The sequence below is a fragment of the Sinocyclocheilus anshuiensis genome, unplaced genomic scaffold (genome assembly GCF_001515605.1).
Source record: "Sinocyclocheilus anshuiensis isolate Anshui unplaced genomic scaffold, SAMN03320099.WGS_v1.1 scaffold218, whole genome shotgun sequence".
Classification (NCBI taxonomy): domain Eukaryota; kingdom Metazoa; phylum Chordata; class Actinopteri; order Cypriniformes; family Cyprinidae; genus Sinocyclocheilus; species Sinocyclocheilus anshuiensis.
Window position 1 is genome coordinate 868,207 of NW_015547665.1, and position 13,905 is coordinate 882,111.

General features: G+C 34.8%; 1 protein-coding gene across 1 annotated transcript in view; it reads right to left on the reverse strand.

Moving 5' to 3' along the window:
- cacna1hb (calcium channel, voltage-dependent, T type, alpha 1H subunit b) overlaps positions 1-13,905 on the reverse strand; it is a 66,487-nt gene that overhangs the window by 29,560 nt on the left and 23,022 nt on the right. The window contains exons 5-12 of the mRNA XM_016504845.1: positions 13,535-13,847; positions 12,803-12,895; positions 10,475-11,132; positions 7,316-7,665; positions 4,939-5,090; positions 4,672-4,857; positions 3,318-3,435; positions 602-757 (exon numbers count right to left, since the gene is read on the reverse strand). Coding sequence (XP_016360331.1) covers positions 602-757; positions 3,318-3,435; positions 4,672-4,857; positions 4,939-5,090; positions 7,316-7,665; positions 10,475-11,132; positions 12,803-12,895; positions 13,535-13,847 — 2,026 coding nt within the window. The remainder of the gene's footprint in view (positions 1-601; positions 758-3,317; positions 3,436-4,671; positions 4,858-4,938; positions 5,091-7,315; positions 7,666-10,474; positions 11,133-12,802; positions 12,896-13,534; positions 13,848-13,905) is intronic.

A 13,905-nucleotide genomic window follows, 5' to 3' on the forward strand; every position in this document is an offset into this window, starting at 1 on the left:
AGCGGCTCAGCTGTTACTATATTTGGAACTATTTTCGTTGATGAAATATATACAATAAGAATGTTTGCGGGAGCGTGATACTCACGTTGCGGGAATGGTCAGAAATTCAGCGGGAGCGAGTTTAAGAAAACAGTCCGCGCATCAACACACACAAGTTTTTTTTCGCGCTCCCCCATCTCCACCCCCAATCATTAGTGCCGCTTGTTATGTCTTTGACAGAACATATAGAACAATTTTTTAAATAGTGCCATAAACGAAATTTATTTCAAATTTAATTCAAGCACTTTCAAGGACCTATGTTTGTTTTCAAGTACTTTCCAGGCCTTGAAACCATGCGTCTGATATTCAAGTACTTTCAAGAAGCGTGGGAACCCTGGACATGGCTTGGATGGCCTGAGGGTGAGTATATTTTCAGTAAATTTTCATTTTTGGGTGAACTATTGTTTTAAGCCAAAATGTACTCCCTGCATTAGATGCAAAATATCAAAGCAACTGGCATTTATTTTAAAGAAAGATATTACAAGCACACTTTTCAATCAAAACATTTCAAGAAAAGAAATATACTGTACTGTAGTCCCTAGTCCAACATATACAGTTTTACCTCAGCTTGAAAGCCCTCTACTAAGATGGCAACGAGTAAGTTGAAGAGGACGTAATTCCCAAAGGTCATCAAGGCCACAAAGTACAGAGCCGCCCAGGGGGAGGTGGAGGCCATGCCGTTATACAGAACCACATTCCAGTCCTCCTGGGTCAAAATCTGTAGAGACACAGGATGACTGTTAGCACAAATTGTCGACTGTTAGCACAAATATCACATTTTAAACTATTGTCTTAAATTGTGAGCAGGCAAATACTGTAGCATATAACCACCAATTAACACCTGCCTTTATCTAAATGCTTTTAAAAATGTCAATGTCATTTATTGCTTACAACAACACCTCTATGTGTATAACATACCTTGAAAAAAAAATCAGTATTTTGATTATAATGATTAATGGTATATTCATATTAAGAAAAGCATATTTAATTGGTTATGGATAAATATTGGCAGGTGACAAAACCAAAATTGAACTTGAATTGAAAAATCTGAAACTGAATTGAAAAAAAAAAAAAAAACAGTTTGTGTAATTAATGCATAATGTAACACTCATTGGCCACAGAAATTTTATGACAAATTATTCTGACTTCTTTGAACCATCCTAATTTACAATATTTACAATAATTAATATTTACAATAATTCTTATTCTTATCATTTGTTTAAATTATTAAAAACAAATTGCAACATTTACTGTATCTAGCTTGAAAATTTATTTTCTTTAAAAAGACACATTATTTATAATAAATAAAAATTAAGATAAATTATTAACTATAAATATAATATAAAAAACTAATTTGCCCAAGCAAAGTAGCAAATTATTTATATTTACATTAACTATGAGGTATTTTAAAGGTATTATTACAAAGAAAGAAAAAGCACCATCATTAGTATAAACAAGTAAAACAAATGAAACCTTTATTTATTTATTTATTGGCTCATTTAAAATTCAACTTGCAAATGCGAATAAACTTTTGTTTAGTTTGTTTTCCCTTCACTCCAGCACATTTCACACAGCCATCACAACAGAACCTGAACTCATCTCTGCCTCTTCCTGCAGACTGATTTAGAACAGAAGAAAAACAGCAGGTTCAGTCTGGAGTTTATATTCTGCTTACAAATGCACACACACACACACACACACACACACACACACACTCCCACCCACACCCGACAGAAATAGAGATTAGGGAAATTAAAGGCTCCCGGTACCGAAGAAACCCTGACTCCGATGGCTTCCCTCAGGGCCTGGAGTTAATACAGCACCATATCAGTATTTGCACAAGTGTCACCCCCGGTGACCTCATCACACTACCCAATACCGCAGGGAGAGGGCTGATGACTTCATCATGTCTGCAATAATATGGGGCAGGTTTCGATGACCTCAGCAATTTCAACTCTAACAGTAGAAGTTTAAATAATCCCAGTCTTAAAAGTAAGACTGACACACACACAAACACATTCATTCACATACAGCAAGCCTGAGCCGTTGCCTAATAGACAGAGATGACCGCAAGAGGATTTTAGCACTTTTAGCCATATAATATAATGATGTATAGTAGATTGCAGAACAAAAATATGTTCTCTTAAAACACTTTACAGACAATAAAATAACAAATAATTTAAATAATGATAAATATTAATGTACAGCTTCAAAATAGCTGTATTTTGCTCTGACATGCAAGGATTTGTTACTTCATTTAAGGGAGGCTAAATACCCACAATCCCTTGCCTCAGCATTTTAGCAAAATGCTGCTGTTCCCACATTGAGGAGTGATTATTTAATCAAAACTTGCTTCTGAAGACTAAAAATGCTATTTCTGGACTTTAAATGAATAAGCCTCTGTCAGTTTAGCGACCTACAGACTCCTGGTGGTCAGCAAAATGTGGGGATTTCACGAACAGCAACTTAAAAAAATAGTTGTGTAACTATTGTGTTTTATCTTTCACTAAAAAGGACCTTTGTTACTTAAAGCTGCAGTCCGTAACTTTTTTTTGGTTAAAAATGATCCGAAATCAAAATTTGAGCAAGTACATAACCAGCCAGTGTTCAAAACTATCGCCTTACTTTAGCCCGATTCACCACGGTCATCTTATAATAATGTTTTCTAATTTGAGGGGTACCCGAAATCATTTTTAAATCAACGCATATGAGGATCCTGCAGGTGGCCGATCGTTTATAGCCTTTTCTCACAGCAGCCAGAATAATTAAATGTATCATTTTTATGGCGGATTGTAATCCAGAAAGGATTATGTGTTTAAGAAACACATGTGAATGAAATTAAATTATATTCCAGTTATAAATGTGCTTCTGATTACAGATAGCCTGGGATTACAAAAATTTGTATTTGAAAGAAAACCAGTTGGAAGGGAGCATAATTTGCTTTTTGGGTTAAAATAATTTCTTAATATGAAATTCGAAGAGTATGACAATTAGATTCGACTGTGCAGAAATTTAAATCTACACACTAATACACACTAGTCACCAATGCTGATGTTGTTAACATACATGAGAATAAAGTATAACAATAATAATAATTTGAACGGTTTGATGTGATATGAGCTAACCGATCTTTAGATTTAATCAACAAAGAGGCAAAACTTACGGACTGCAGCTTTTAAGCAATAATAAGTAGTTCTCCCTAATGCATTTCTACCTTTCTTAAAAGAATATAACATCCATATATTGCTTATTAAAGAGTTTAGGGACAATCTTCTGACCTGGAACACGGTGACGATGGCCCAGAGGAGTGAGTCAAAGTTCTTCCTATCTGACACAGTGTCTCCATTCTCCAAACGCAGAGTAAACTTACACCCAAACAGATGCATTCCCAATATACTAAAACACAGAAGACAAGAGAGAGAGAGAGAGAGAGAGAGAGAGAGAGAGAAACTGATATAATTGTTATAATACAGAAATGTAGTCATTATTTAAAAGACTAGAAACTGTGTAGTGTGTAAAACAAAATCATTTTTACACTAAATCATTGTGTTTTTGGTAACACTTTAGTTTGGGGACCAATTCTCACTATTAACTAGTTGCTTATTAGCATGCATATTAGCATACTGGCTATTCATTAATACTTATAAACCACATATTAATGGCTTATTCAGCATGACCATATTCTACATCCCTTAATTCTACCCAATGCTTAAACTGAACTATCTTACTAACTATTAATAAACAGTAATTATGAGTTTATTGAGGCAAAAGTTGTAGTTAATAGTTAGTTAATAGTGAGAATTGGTCCCAGTGGACTCAATTTTTCAATGTTTTTCATCAGAATTTCAGACAATTTGCATATTCTCATTTATCACTATTACATTTTAAGGTCTAATTAAATTTTTTCTTAAAACTACAACCTAAAAGAGCAATATGTGCTTGCTATGGAGGAAATTAACCATAATGACAAGGTACACTGAAGCTGAATGAATATTAATATGATTATTTGACAAAAATCATAAAAAACATAAAAATTAATTTTCATTGTTTGAAATAAAATAAAATATAAAAAAACGTATTTTTACCTTATTAAACTTATTTTATTTCAGCTAGTTGCCAAGGCAACATTTCTCATTTTTTATTTAAGTACTAAAATAAATAAAAACTAAAACTTAATAAAAACTATATAGACATATTAAAAAAACACTAAGTGACAAAGACACAACAAAATTACTAAAACTTTAAAATTAAAAAACGAAAACAGAAAATATACAAATAAAATCTAATTGAAAATATTAGCAAAAACTATAATAGTATATCAGTGTATAAAATAACACTGATACCTGGCATAATATAAGTACATTAATTCCATACTCACTGTGACTGGATTTAAATAACAAAATAATGTTGTGCTTAGGAAAAATTCACATTCTTGAGTTTACCTTCTTGTGTTAACCTTTTAAAATGAATGAATATTAAAAAATTTCAAAAAACTTAATGACGAATCATATTCCTTCTACTGAAACTGTACTAAAAACCTCTGAAAACCAATTGGGAAATGAAACCTCATAACACATATGATCTACAAACAGTACGACTCTTGTTCTTGTATGGAATAACTTATATACAAACCTAAAGATGAAGATGAAGAGCATCAGCAGCATGCAGAATGTGGCCACATTGTCCATGGTCTTCATCAGTACCACCAGCTGCCTGCGCAGAGCTGGGAGGAACCGCACCAGCTTTAGTACCCTGAGCAAACGAAACGTCCGCAAAACCGAAAACCCTCCATCCGCTTGTCCGACGATCTCACACACACTGTAGAAAACACCAGACAGAACTGTGGTCAAAATACACAGCATTTACAACAAATGTAAAACAAACAGATTAGCACAGAACCTGATTGTAACGATGATGCCGTCAAAGATATTGTATAGGTTGCTGATGTAGTTGAACAGACCGCAGGCCAAAAGCTTCAGGAGCATCTCTAACGCAAACAAACTAGTGAAGACAATATTACTGATCTCCAACACGTCTGTCAGCTCCTCCGGCTAAAAGAAAGAACGAGAATTTACAATATTACTGATGTGTCATAGTAACAGGCAACCAATGTATATTTGTGTGAACATGTAGGCTCTTTTACCCAGTTTTTTTTTTTTTGTCTACCAGATGAAAAAGGCTTTGAAAAGTAATGGCACACTTCTCCTCAACAAGCCATGTGATCTGAGGTATTATTCATGTCTGTAACACATATGCTGCTAACACGAGCGTATACAAAAGCTAAACTACAGTGTTGTTACTGTCATGCCATTCTATTTATGCTTCTTCTCTCCATGTGGCTTTATTTCTTGCAGAGGAAGAGCAGGCGAGCGCTGTTATTAACCGTGTCTACTGTAATGTAAATAATAATTTCCCTGGCAACAGTGTGAATGTCCTCTGCCTCAAACCGGTTAATATCAGACTCCCTCTCAGTCTCACACAGACACACTAATCCTAACAAAGGGGGTTAATTAAATGCAATATGAGCCACAAACATGCATAGAATCACAGCGCTGGGGGATCATGTTGTTTTACAATGAGTGACACTAGGGCATTTATTTGTATGTAACAGCAAAAAACAGACACTAAAAATTGTATTGCTCAAAGTCACCATTTCATATTTCAGGAGATTAACTGAGGGACTCATTATGTTTCAATCAGGTATCAACTTTGTTGTACATGTTTATATAAATAATATGTGTATATATATATATATATAAATAATTAAGTATCCATTTGAATTTGGAAAACATGAATAATTTTTCGGTCACAGACAGAATGCACAGATTTGGATCCAAAATGACACTGGCACATTGGAAATTGCAAGCGTTATTATTTTTTAATCTAACATCATCCATCCATTTAATTGCAAAATTTAAGTACTCAACTAAATCTTAGTCCTCAGATTCAAGTAGAAAAAAATCTAATAAAACTAATATTTCCCTTTAAACATTATTGTTAACAATAATAATACTAATCTAGTGTTCTAGTGTTGTTGTACTAAAAATAATGATTAAAGGGGTGGTTCACTGTTTTTTTTCTAGGCTTGATTGTGTTTATGGGGTGCAGTCTAACGTGTGTTAATGCTTCGTTTAAAAAAAAATGCATTATTTTTCACATAATTTACCTTTATTCCACACCGCTCTGTCTCTTCTCTGAGAAACGTGCTGATCATTTCCTGCTTTTATGAAGCCCCACCCTCAGAAATAGGTGATGGGCTCTGATTGGTTAGCTAGCCCAGTGTGTTGTGATTGGCTAAACAGCCTCAAGTGCGCATCTAAACCTCCCGCCCCTCACCTCAGCGGCATGTGCTCTGGTTGTATTGTAAACAATGGCGTCGTTAATATCACTTATCAGTTTGAGCCCGATTGAGAAGCAGAGGATATTATTGAAGAAAATTGTGCAGAACCTGTGCAAGCACAGCTTTTAATGGTAGGCCTGTGTTTTTTTGTTTGTTGTTGTCTCATACTTTTAGATATGCTGTTATTTGTAAATGCTACTGCTTATTTTAGCTTTTAATATACGGTTTTATCCTGATTAAAGCTTTAATACAGTATGGTAACTGCACGCGCGTCCATGTATAACGCTTCTCATAGCTATCACAGAGAGAGAGAGAGAGAGAGAGAGAGAGAGAGAGAGAGAGAGAGAGAGAGAGAGAGAGAGAGAGAGAGCTTCGCCCCCTTAGCTGCCTTTTCCCGAGGGTGGGGTTTATCTGGGTTTGTTACGTCACAAACCCGGGAAGTAACTTGTTGTAGTCCCTACCAGCCGTTTTTGTAGGCATTAAACTGCCAGAAATTTAAAAGACGGTATCTCCATTTGCATTGATCTTTCAGCTTCGTAAATTTGCAGATATTGTTTATGCTCAAACAGCAACATTACACACTAACGTTAAAAAAGTGAAATCGCAATCAACCACCCCTTTAAGCCTTTGTAGAGTACTATATTATATAATAATAATAATTATTATTATTATTATTGAAAAAGTTCAAGTTTGTGGGAAATTTTTCCTCTTTTAATATTTTTATAATTAAGTTTCACATTTTTATTTTGGGGTGTATATATCTGAGCACAGTTTATGAAATTGTTGAGATCTCTTTTAAAACATAGGAGACACATGTGGGATTACTAGAGAAGCAGGATTCTTCTCCACTTAATTTCACTAGTGTTTAATAGAAACAACTCAGATGTTAATTAATCTCATTTGTGATTGGTGTCTAAATGAGTGCATTGTTTTCACCTGCTCATGGTACTCCACTCCCATGCTGAGTGTATTGATAAGGATTGCAATCATTATCCCTCTGTTGAAGTACTTGCTGTCCACAATCCGCCTCAAAATGGCTCTGGAATAATGTACACACATACACACACAATTCTCATGCCCAGACCCCTTTTCTCTCAAATCCTGGTTTCTTTTGCTCTGTTCTGAGCTGACGTCTGGCCCATGTTTCTCTCGGTCCGATTCAGTGTTGGAGTTGCAATTAACACCATCGCCTTCCAGGGCACAAATTGGGCAGGAGGACGACTCTGAAGACACCAGCCCAACCCTGCTGTCCACACACACACTCGAGCATGTGCCCGGATACACACCTGCAGTGAAGGACAACATTATTTAATATTACACATAAGGAGGCTGGGGCTACATGTCTCAAAAACTAAGTCCAATTTACACAAATGCTCGTTTTTTCTATATGTCTATACAGAGACTGACTGTCAAAAATAAATCGACTCCAACTCTCTAGCTTGCTTCCTAATCTATAGTAATTTTTTAATAAACCTGGTATTGTGTATTATGAATATTGCTGGCTGTGGCAAATTCTAAGTCACTTTGGATAAAAGTGTCTGCTAAATGCATAAACTTATATGCAAAATGTAAATGTTCAGTGCAGTAAATATTTTAAAAACTAGCCCCAGCCTCCAGTAATGCCTTAGTGACTTGAATACAGTTTACGACATTTGCTTTGATAATAGTGATTGATATTGTTTTTTTCATAATCAGTGCAAAGTCTGTCTACACCTGCCTTTTGAGACCCATCTGTTGTGTCTGAGCTTCGATTATACCCTACATGAAATTCACTATATTTATCATTCACATATTAGTTGATAATTTTAAACAGATGGTATGCTAACTGAGGACACCAAACCCAGTCAAAAAGGAATCTGTACAGGACTCTGTGAGTAATTTAGTAAATAATAATTTGGCACCAATTCTTTAATTACCCTAATGGGATCAAACTGGATTTCTCTAAGATTTTATAGTTTTCAGCATTAAAGAAAATCCCAATTCTGCTGTTTACTGTCTTTGTCACCACTTTTATTGTTTTGGAATAATATGATTACTGAGCGAGCTATAAGAGTTTTAAATCAAACTGTTGTGATTTAAATTAAATGCTATTGGCTATTTAAAAGTTTATTGATATGCTCCAATATAGAGTCGGACGTGCTTCATGTTAAATAGAGTTATTAAGTGCAATATGCAGTGCAGAACTTCATGCAGCACTCCCACAGTCTGACACACTCCTGAAGCGCGAACACAGAAAGCTCTCTCAGTCAGCATGTAATCGCAAATTTTGGACGTGCTTAATGTTTAATAAAGCTATTAAGCGCAATAAAGCAGTGAAAAAGAACTCAATGCGGAGCTTGCACGCTGACAGACACCCGAAGCGTGTGCACAGACAGAAAGCACATCTCTCAGACAGCATGCGATCGCAAATTCAGTTCATTTTCGCGTTTTATTGTGCTTGAATGGTCAAATCCACACACAATTATGCCAAAATACCCATCGTGTGGAGTATCCGTATAAACACAGTCGGTTATGTTTTAAATGATCAAACACATGTGTATATCATTATATTTCAGTATATTGTTTCAGTATATCCGTCCAGTCAGTCTTAAAGTGACAGCAGTCTAATAAACCTGCTGTTGTCTGACATTAATGTTAATCAAACAACAAAAGACAAAGAGAAAGTGACTCATTGCTCTTGACTGAATCACTTTTGGCTCTTTATTAACTTATTTTATTTGTATTTTTGTTCTATTGTGTTTGTAATTTGCTTCTTTGTTCTTATTTTAAATAACAAAAATAAATGTAAATAAAAATAGCTAAAATTTCTCATAAATTATCATACGTTTAATTTTAGAAATGAATACTTTTATAATATTTAAACTTTTATAATAAACTATACCTGTATTAATACTTCTTTATAGCAAGGATGCATTCAATTGATCAAAAGTGACCGACTTTTACAAAAGATTTCTATTTCTAATAAATGTTGTTCTTTGAATTGTCTATCTATCAAATAATCCTAAAAAAAAGTATCACTGTTTCTACAAAAATAATAAGCACTGTTTTCAACATTGATGATAATAGTAAGAAAGGAGTAATGGCTGCAAATGGAATTCAGCACTGGCATCACAGGAATAAATTACATTTTAAAAATGTATTACAAAGTAAGGATTTTCTTGTTAATTTATCCTGTTGTCAATCATAACATTTCTTTTTTGTGTGTGTGTTATGTTAAAACCCCATGATAAATTTTGCATTAGGATCATTTAGGTTCCAAATTATGACGTAAATATTTTCAAGATTCCTATTGGAATTTCTAATGGCTGCTGGCATTCAAACCACACCACTGTTGTTTGCCAAAAAAGGCAAAGTTTGGTTTGTTCAAACTTGACGAAGGGCAACCTGACCATATACTGCAAAATAAAGTTTTATATCTATTAAATGTAGCTGTACAGAAGTGTGGGCGCGGATGTACTTTACCCACAAGATGCTGAGACGAATCAAAGTTATGAATGCATTTTGACCAAAATGTTGAAAAATCCCAAGGTTTCCTCACCAGGTAATTTCAGGCAAAAGTCAAGAGGCACAAAAATAATGACTAGACAGAGTGTGTGTTTGTGCAGACGGTTCCCTCAATTCAATTTGGAATTATTAGGGCATGTCAAGTGCGCAAAGCCAAGAAAAAAAAAAAAGGAATTCCATTATCTAAGTTATTAAGTTAAAACCCCAGAGACAGAATTTACTCTTAATCCACAAACCCAATTTGAAACATGACAGCATGGCCAAAAACACTTCTGTTTTTGCATAGAGATTGTCATATTTTACTTAATATGCTTTATGTACAGTGGCCCTAAAAAATATTTGTACCTTTAAGCCACAATTAATATAGAATACACCTTATTTCGATAGTCTACTTTAGACATTCTACTAATTATAAGAAACTTTGCAACTACATGTCAACTAATGGGACTGTTAGGGATAGGGTTAGTAGTATAAGTTGACATGTACTTGAAGAGTTACCTATAGTTAGTAGAATGTCATATATTAAATGTTACCTTAATATATGAATGTAATTACATTAGATAACAAAATACTGCTTATCTATGTTCTTACCATGCTGCAACTTGTAAGTACCATGGTATCCACTACAAATGGAAATCTTCCTGCCATTCAGTCCATGATGGAAAGCTGGTGCTTTGACTCCACCTGTCGAGTGTGAGCGAGTATGTGGGTTTGTGTATAGTTTGGAGGGCAGGATGGTGGGATAGTTCATACCGAGCCTCAAACCCTTTAAATTCTGTAGTGCAAGTGGAAGCGATGGAGTCGTTTTGGAACTCTGAGCATCTCTATCGAGATGAAGGGTCTTCATTTCTATGCCATTACTGATATAATGTTGATGCTGAGGAGGATGATGATAATGCAGCATACAGTATTGGGTCGGACCCATTTTTGTCCCATTGTCACTCCGATAGTCATTAGTCCCGCCCACTGAGAAGGAGCTGCTGGAATTGGCCACACCACCGTGTCTCTTGTGGCATAATTCACCATAGAGGCGTGCGGCATGACGGCAAAGTTTACGACAAACGTGGACGAGGTATTTCAGCATTTCTTCGTAGCAGGATCCTGGTTCGGTCAGGCTAGCTAAGGTGGATTCGTTACTGCGGAAACGTGCCCGCTGCTCCTGCATCAGCTGGTTCTCACGTTGTTTGGTCTCGGAGAACTGTGTTGCAATGACGACCAGGCACAGGTTGATCATGAAGAAGGAGCCTACCTGTGGTAAAACAAGATATGAGTATACAACATAGAAAACAATAGCCCAAAAACATTAGGATTATGAAATACCTAGAATACTGATGTTTTGTAATTGGGTATTCGTGCATATTTCATGACCTTAAATTCTCTTCAGTGTTTCTAATCAATAAAATAGTGATTTGCATGCAGGGTTCCCACTCTTTCATGAACACCAGATTCAAGGACCTTCAAACTCTTTTTAAAGCACCATTTATTTTATATCAAGCACCTATCAAATTCACACCCCAGCATATGTAGTGTCATGACTTACACTTAACATTTACATAAAGATTTCAGAGTAATAATGTTTTGAATGTGTAGGTTTCATACATTTAGACCGTTTTGAGCAGTTGTGTTCAAATGAATTGAATGAAATCCATTGAAGTCAATACTGGTAATATTCAAATTCAATTTCTAAAATATTGATAAAATATGCATCAAGCTGGTTTTTGCTGTAGTTCTTGTACAAGATTTAAATTTGTTTAATTTGTTGTCAAGATTTAAAAAAAATTTCAATTTTTAAATTAATAAAAAGTGGTTAAATGTTGTAATAACATGGTAAAACCTGTTAACATTAAAAATTTGCACATTCACTCAAAAGAGACGTTACTCATTAATAAATTAACTCAAGTCAAACTAATTTTGTTGTGGACACACACACACACACACACACACACACACACTGTATTAAATGTGTACTCTAATAATATTTGTTTTCACTTCTAAATGATCGTCCGAAAAAGTGTACTTCCACCACCATTCAAAAGTTTGGGGTAAGTAAATTTTTTCATAAAGAATTTAATACTTTCCACAAATATATTAAGCAGCACAACTGTTTTCAACATGAAGAAATGTTTCCTGAGCAGCAAATCAGCATATTAGAATGATTTCTGAAGGATCATGTGACACTGAAGACTTGAGTAATGATGCTGAAAATTCAGCTTTGCATCACAGGAGTAAATATGTTTTGAAATATGTTAAAATAGAAAATAGTTTACATTTTAATATTATTTTACAGTATTTCTGTTTTATACTGTATTTTTGATCAAATAAACGCATCATTGGTGAACATAAGAGACTTCTTTCAAAAACAATAAAAAATCTTACCATCCCCAAACTTGTAACAGTATTGTAAGTTTAAGCATAGGTAGTTTTTATGGGTAAAACAATTATTTTCTCATTTCTACAAGTAGTACTTTTTTAGTATCCAAATACCAACTAAAAAGCTTCCACATTTAAGTACATTTAAAAGTAAAAACTTTGCTTTTAGCTTTTCAAAATGACAAATCAAGAGCCTATTATTGATTTTAATACAATGATAGATTTTAAAAGTCATTAAATATGTACTTTGAAGGTCCAAGATTGTATAAAAAGTATTATTTTCTCCTTAGAAATGTAGTACATTAATGTAGTATTGCAGTAAGTTTCTTAAGTACAAGCATTCAGTTTCAACATTGCTCAATTACAAATTCTCCAAAATGATGACAGAATTTTCATCTCTCTAAGTATAGTTATCAAGTAAAATTACTTGAGTAAATTACACCACTGATGATAACAAAAAACATTTCCATGCAACTTATGAAAGCAGAGACTCCAGCAGAGGTTAAAAGAGAGGAAGATGTATCAGTTAATTAAGTACTGTGCGCTTACAATGATAAGAAAGATGAAATAGATGAAGTTGTAAAAGGAATGCGCATCCATGACATAGTACATGATATCCACCCATCCCTCTAACGTGATGACCTGATGAGAAAACACAAACAATATTATACAGGTTACAATATCCACCATTCATTTAATGCTTAAAATACAGCACTTCTATCAAGTGCCAAAATACAAAGGACAACTTCACATATTGTTCATCACTTCCACAAATCTAGGTCAGGAAACTCTATGGAATGATAAACGTCATGCTGTGGTTAGTGGGATTACTCAGAAACCAGATAAGTGTTGGTGTTCATCCTGAATCAGATTACTAAAGAATATGATAAATATTGTTGCCCTAAAGATTAGATTAGAATGGAACATGATAAAACTTGATTTCCTATAGGTAAGTTGGTTACTGATGTAAGAGGATTCACTCTCGCTGTAGCCCCTGGCAACCATTCACTTCATTTTCCGACTCTGAAAGTAAGTGTCTCTCGGCGCCAAAAGGATATGTGAGGATAAAAAAAAATATATCACCACCTGCCAGACTGAATATATACTCAGCGAAAATTTTAACGAACAACTTGGAGCGGATTTCTAACACACATTCATCCAAGTAGAAAAAACAAATCAGAATTCCTGACCTGCCTTCCTAAAAATTTATTGATGACTTTGCATGTTTTTTTTTTTGACATAAACTCATTCAATACTCTTTTCAATGACTCACATACACACCTGAAAGATAGCAATCCAAGCACATCCAATGTTGTCAAAATTGATAGCCCCATTATGTGGATTGTGTTCGCTTGCACTGCAGTTGTTGTAATACAAGTTCCAGTTTACACATCCATGATGAGGGGGATCTTTGAAAACAAGATCTGTGACATTATCAGCCGTGAGTTCACAATCAGCCCGTCCAACTCTGCGTTTCGGGATGTTGGAGCAGTGCAACATTCCGTTCTCTCGAGTGGTGGAGCAAATGAAGGGGATGTCATCTGCTTCGTCCAGTCTGTAGTATTCACTCACAGACTTTGAAACATTATACAGCCTGTAGAGAGACCATATGGAGTAAGTTAGGGAGAGACACATGCACTGTGCAGGCTTAT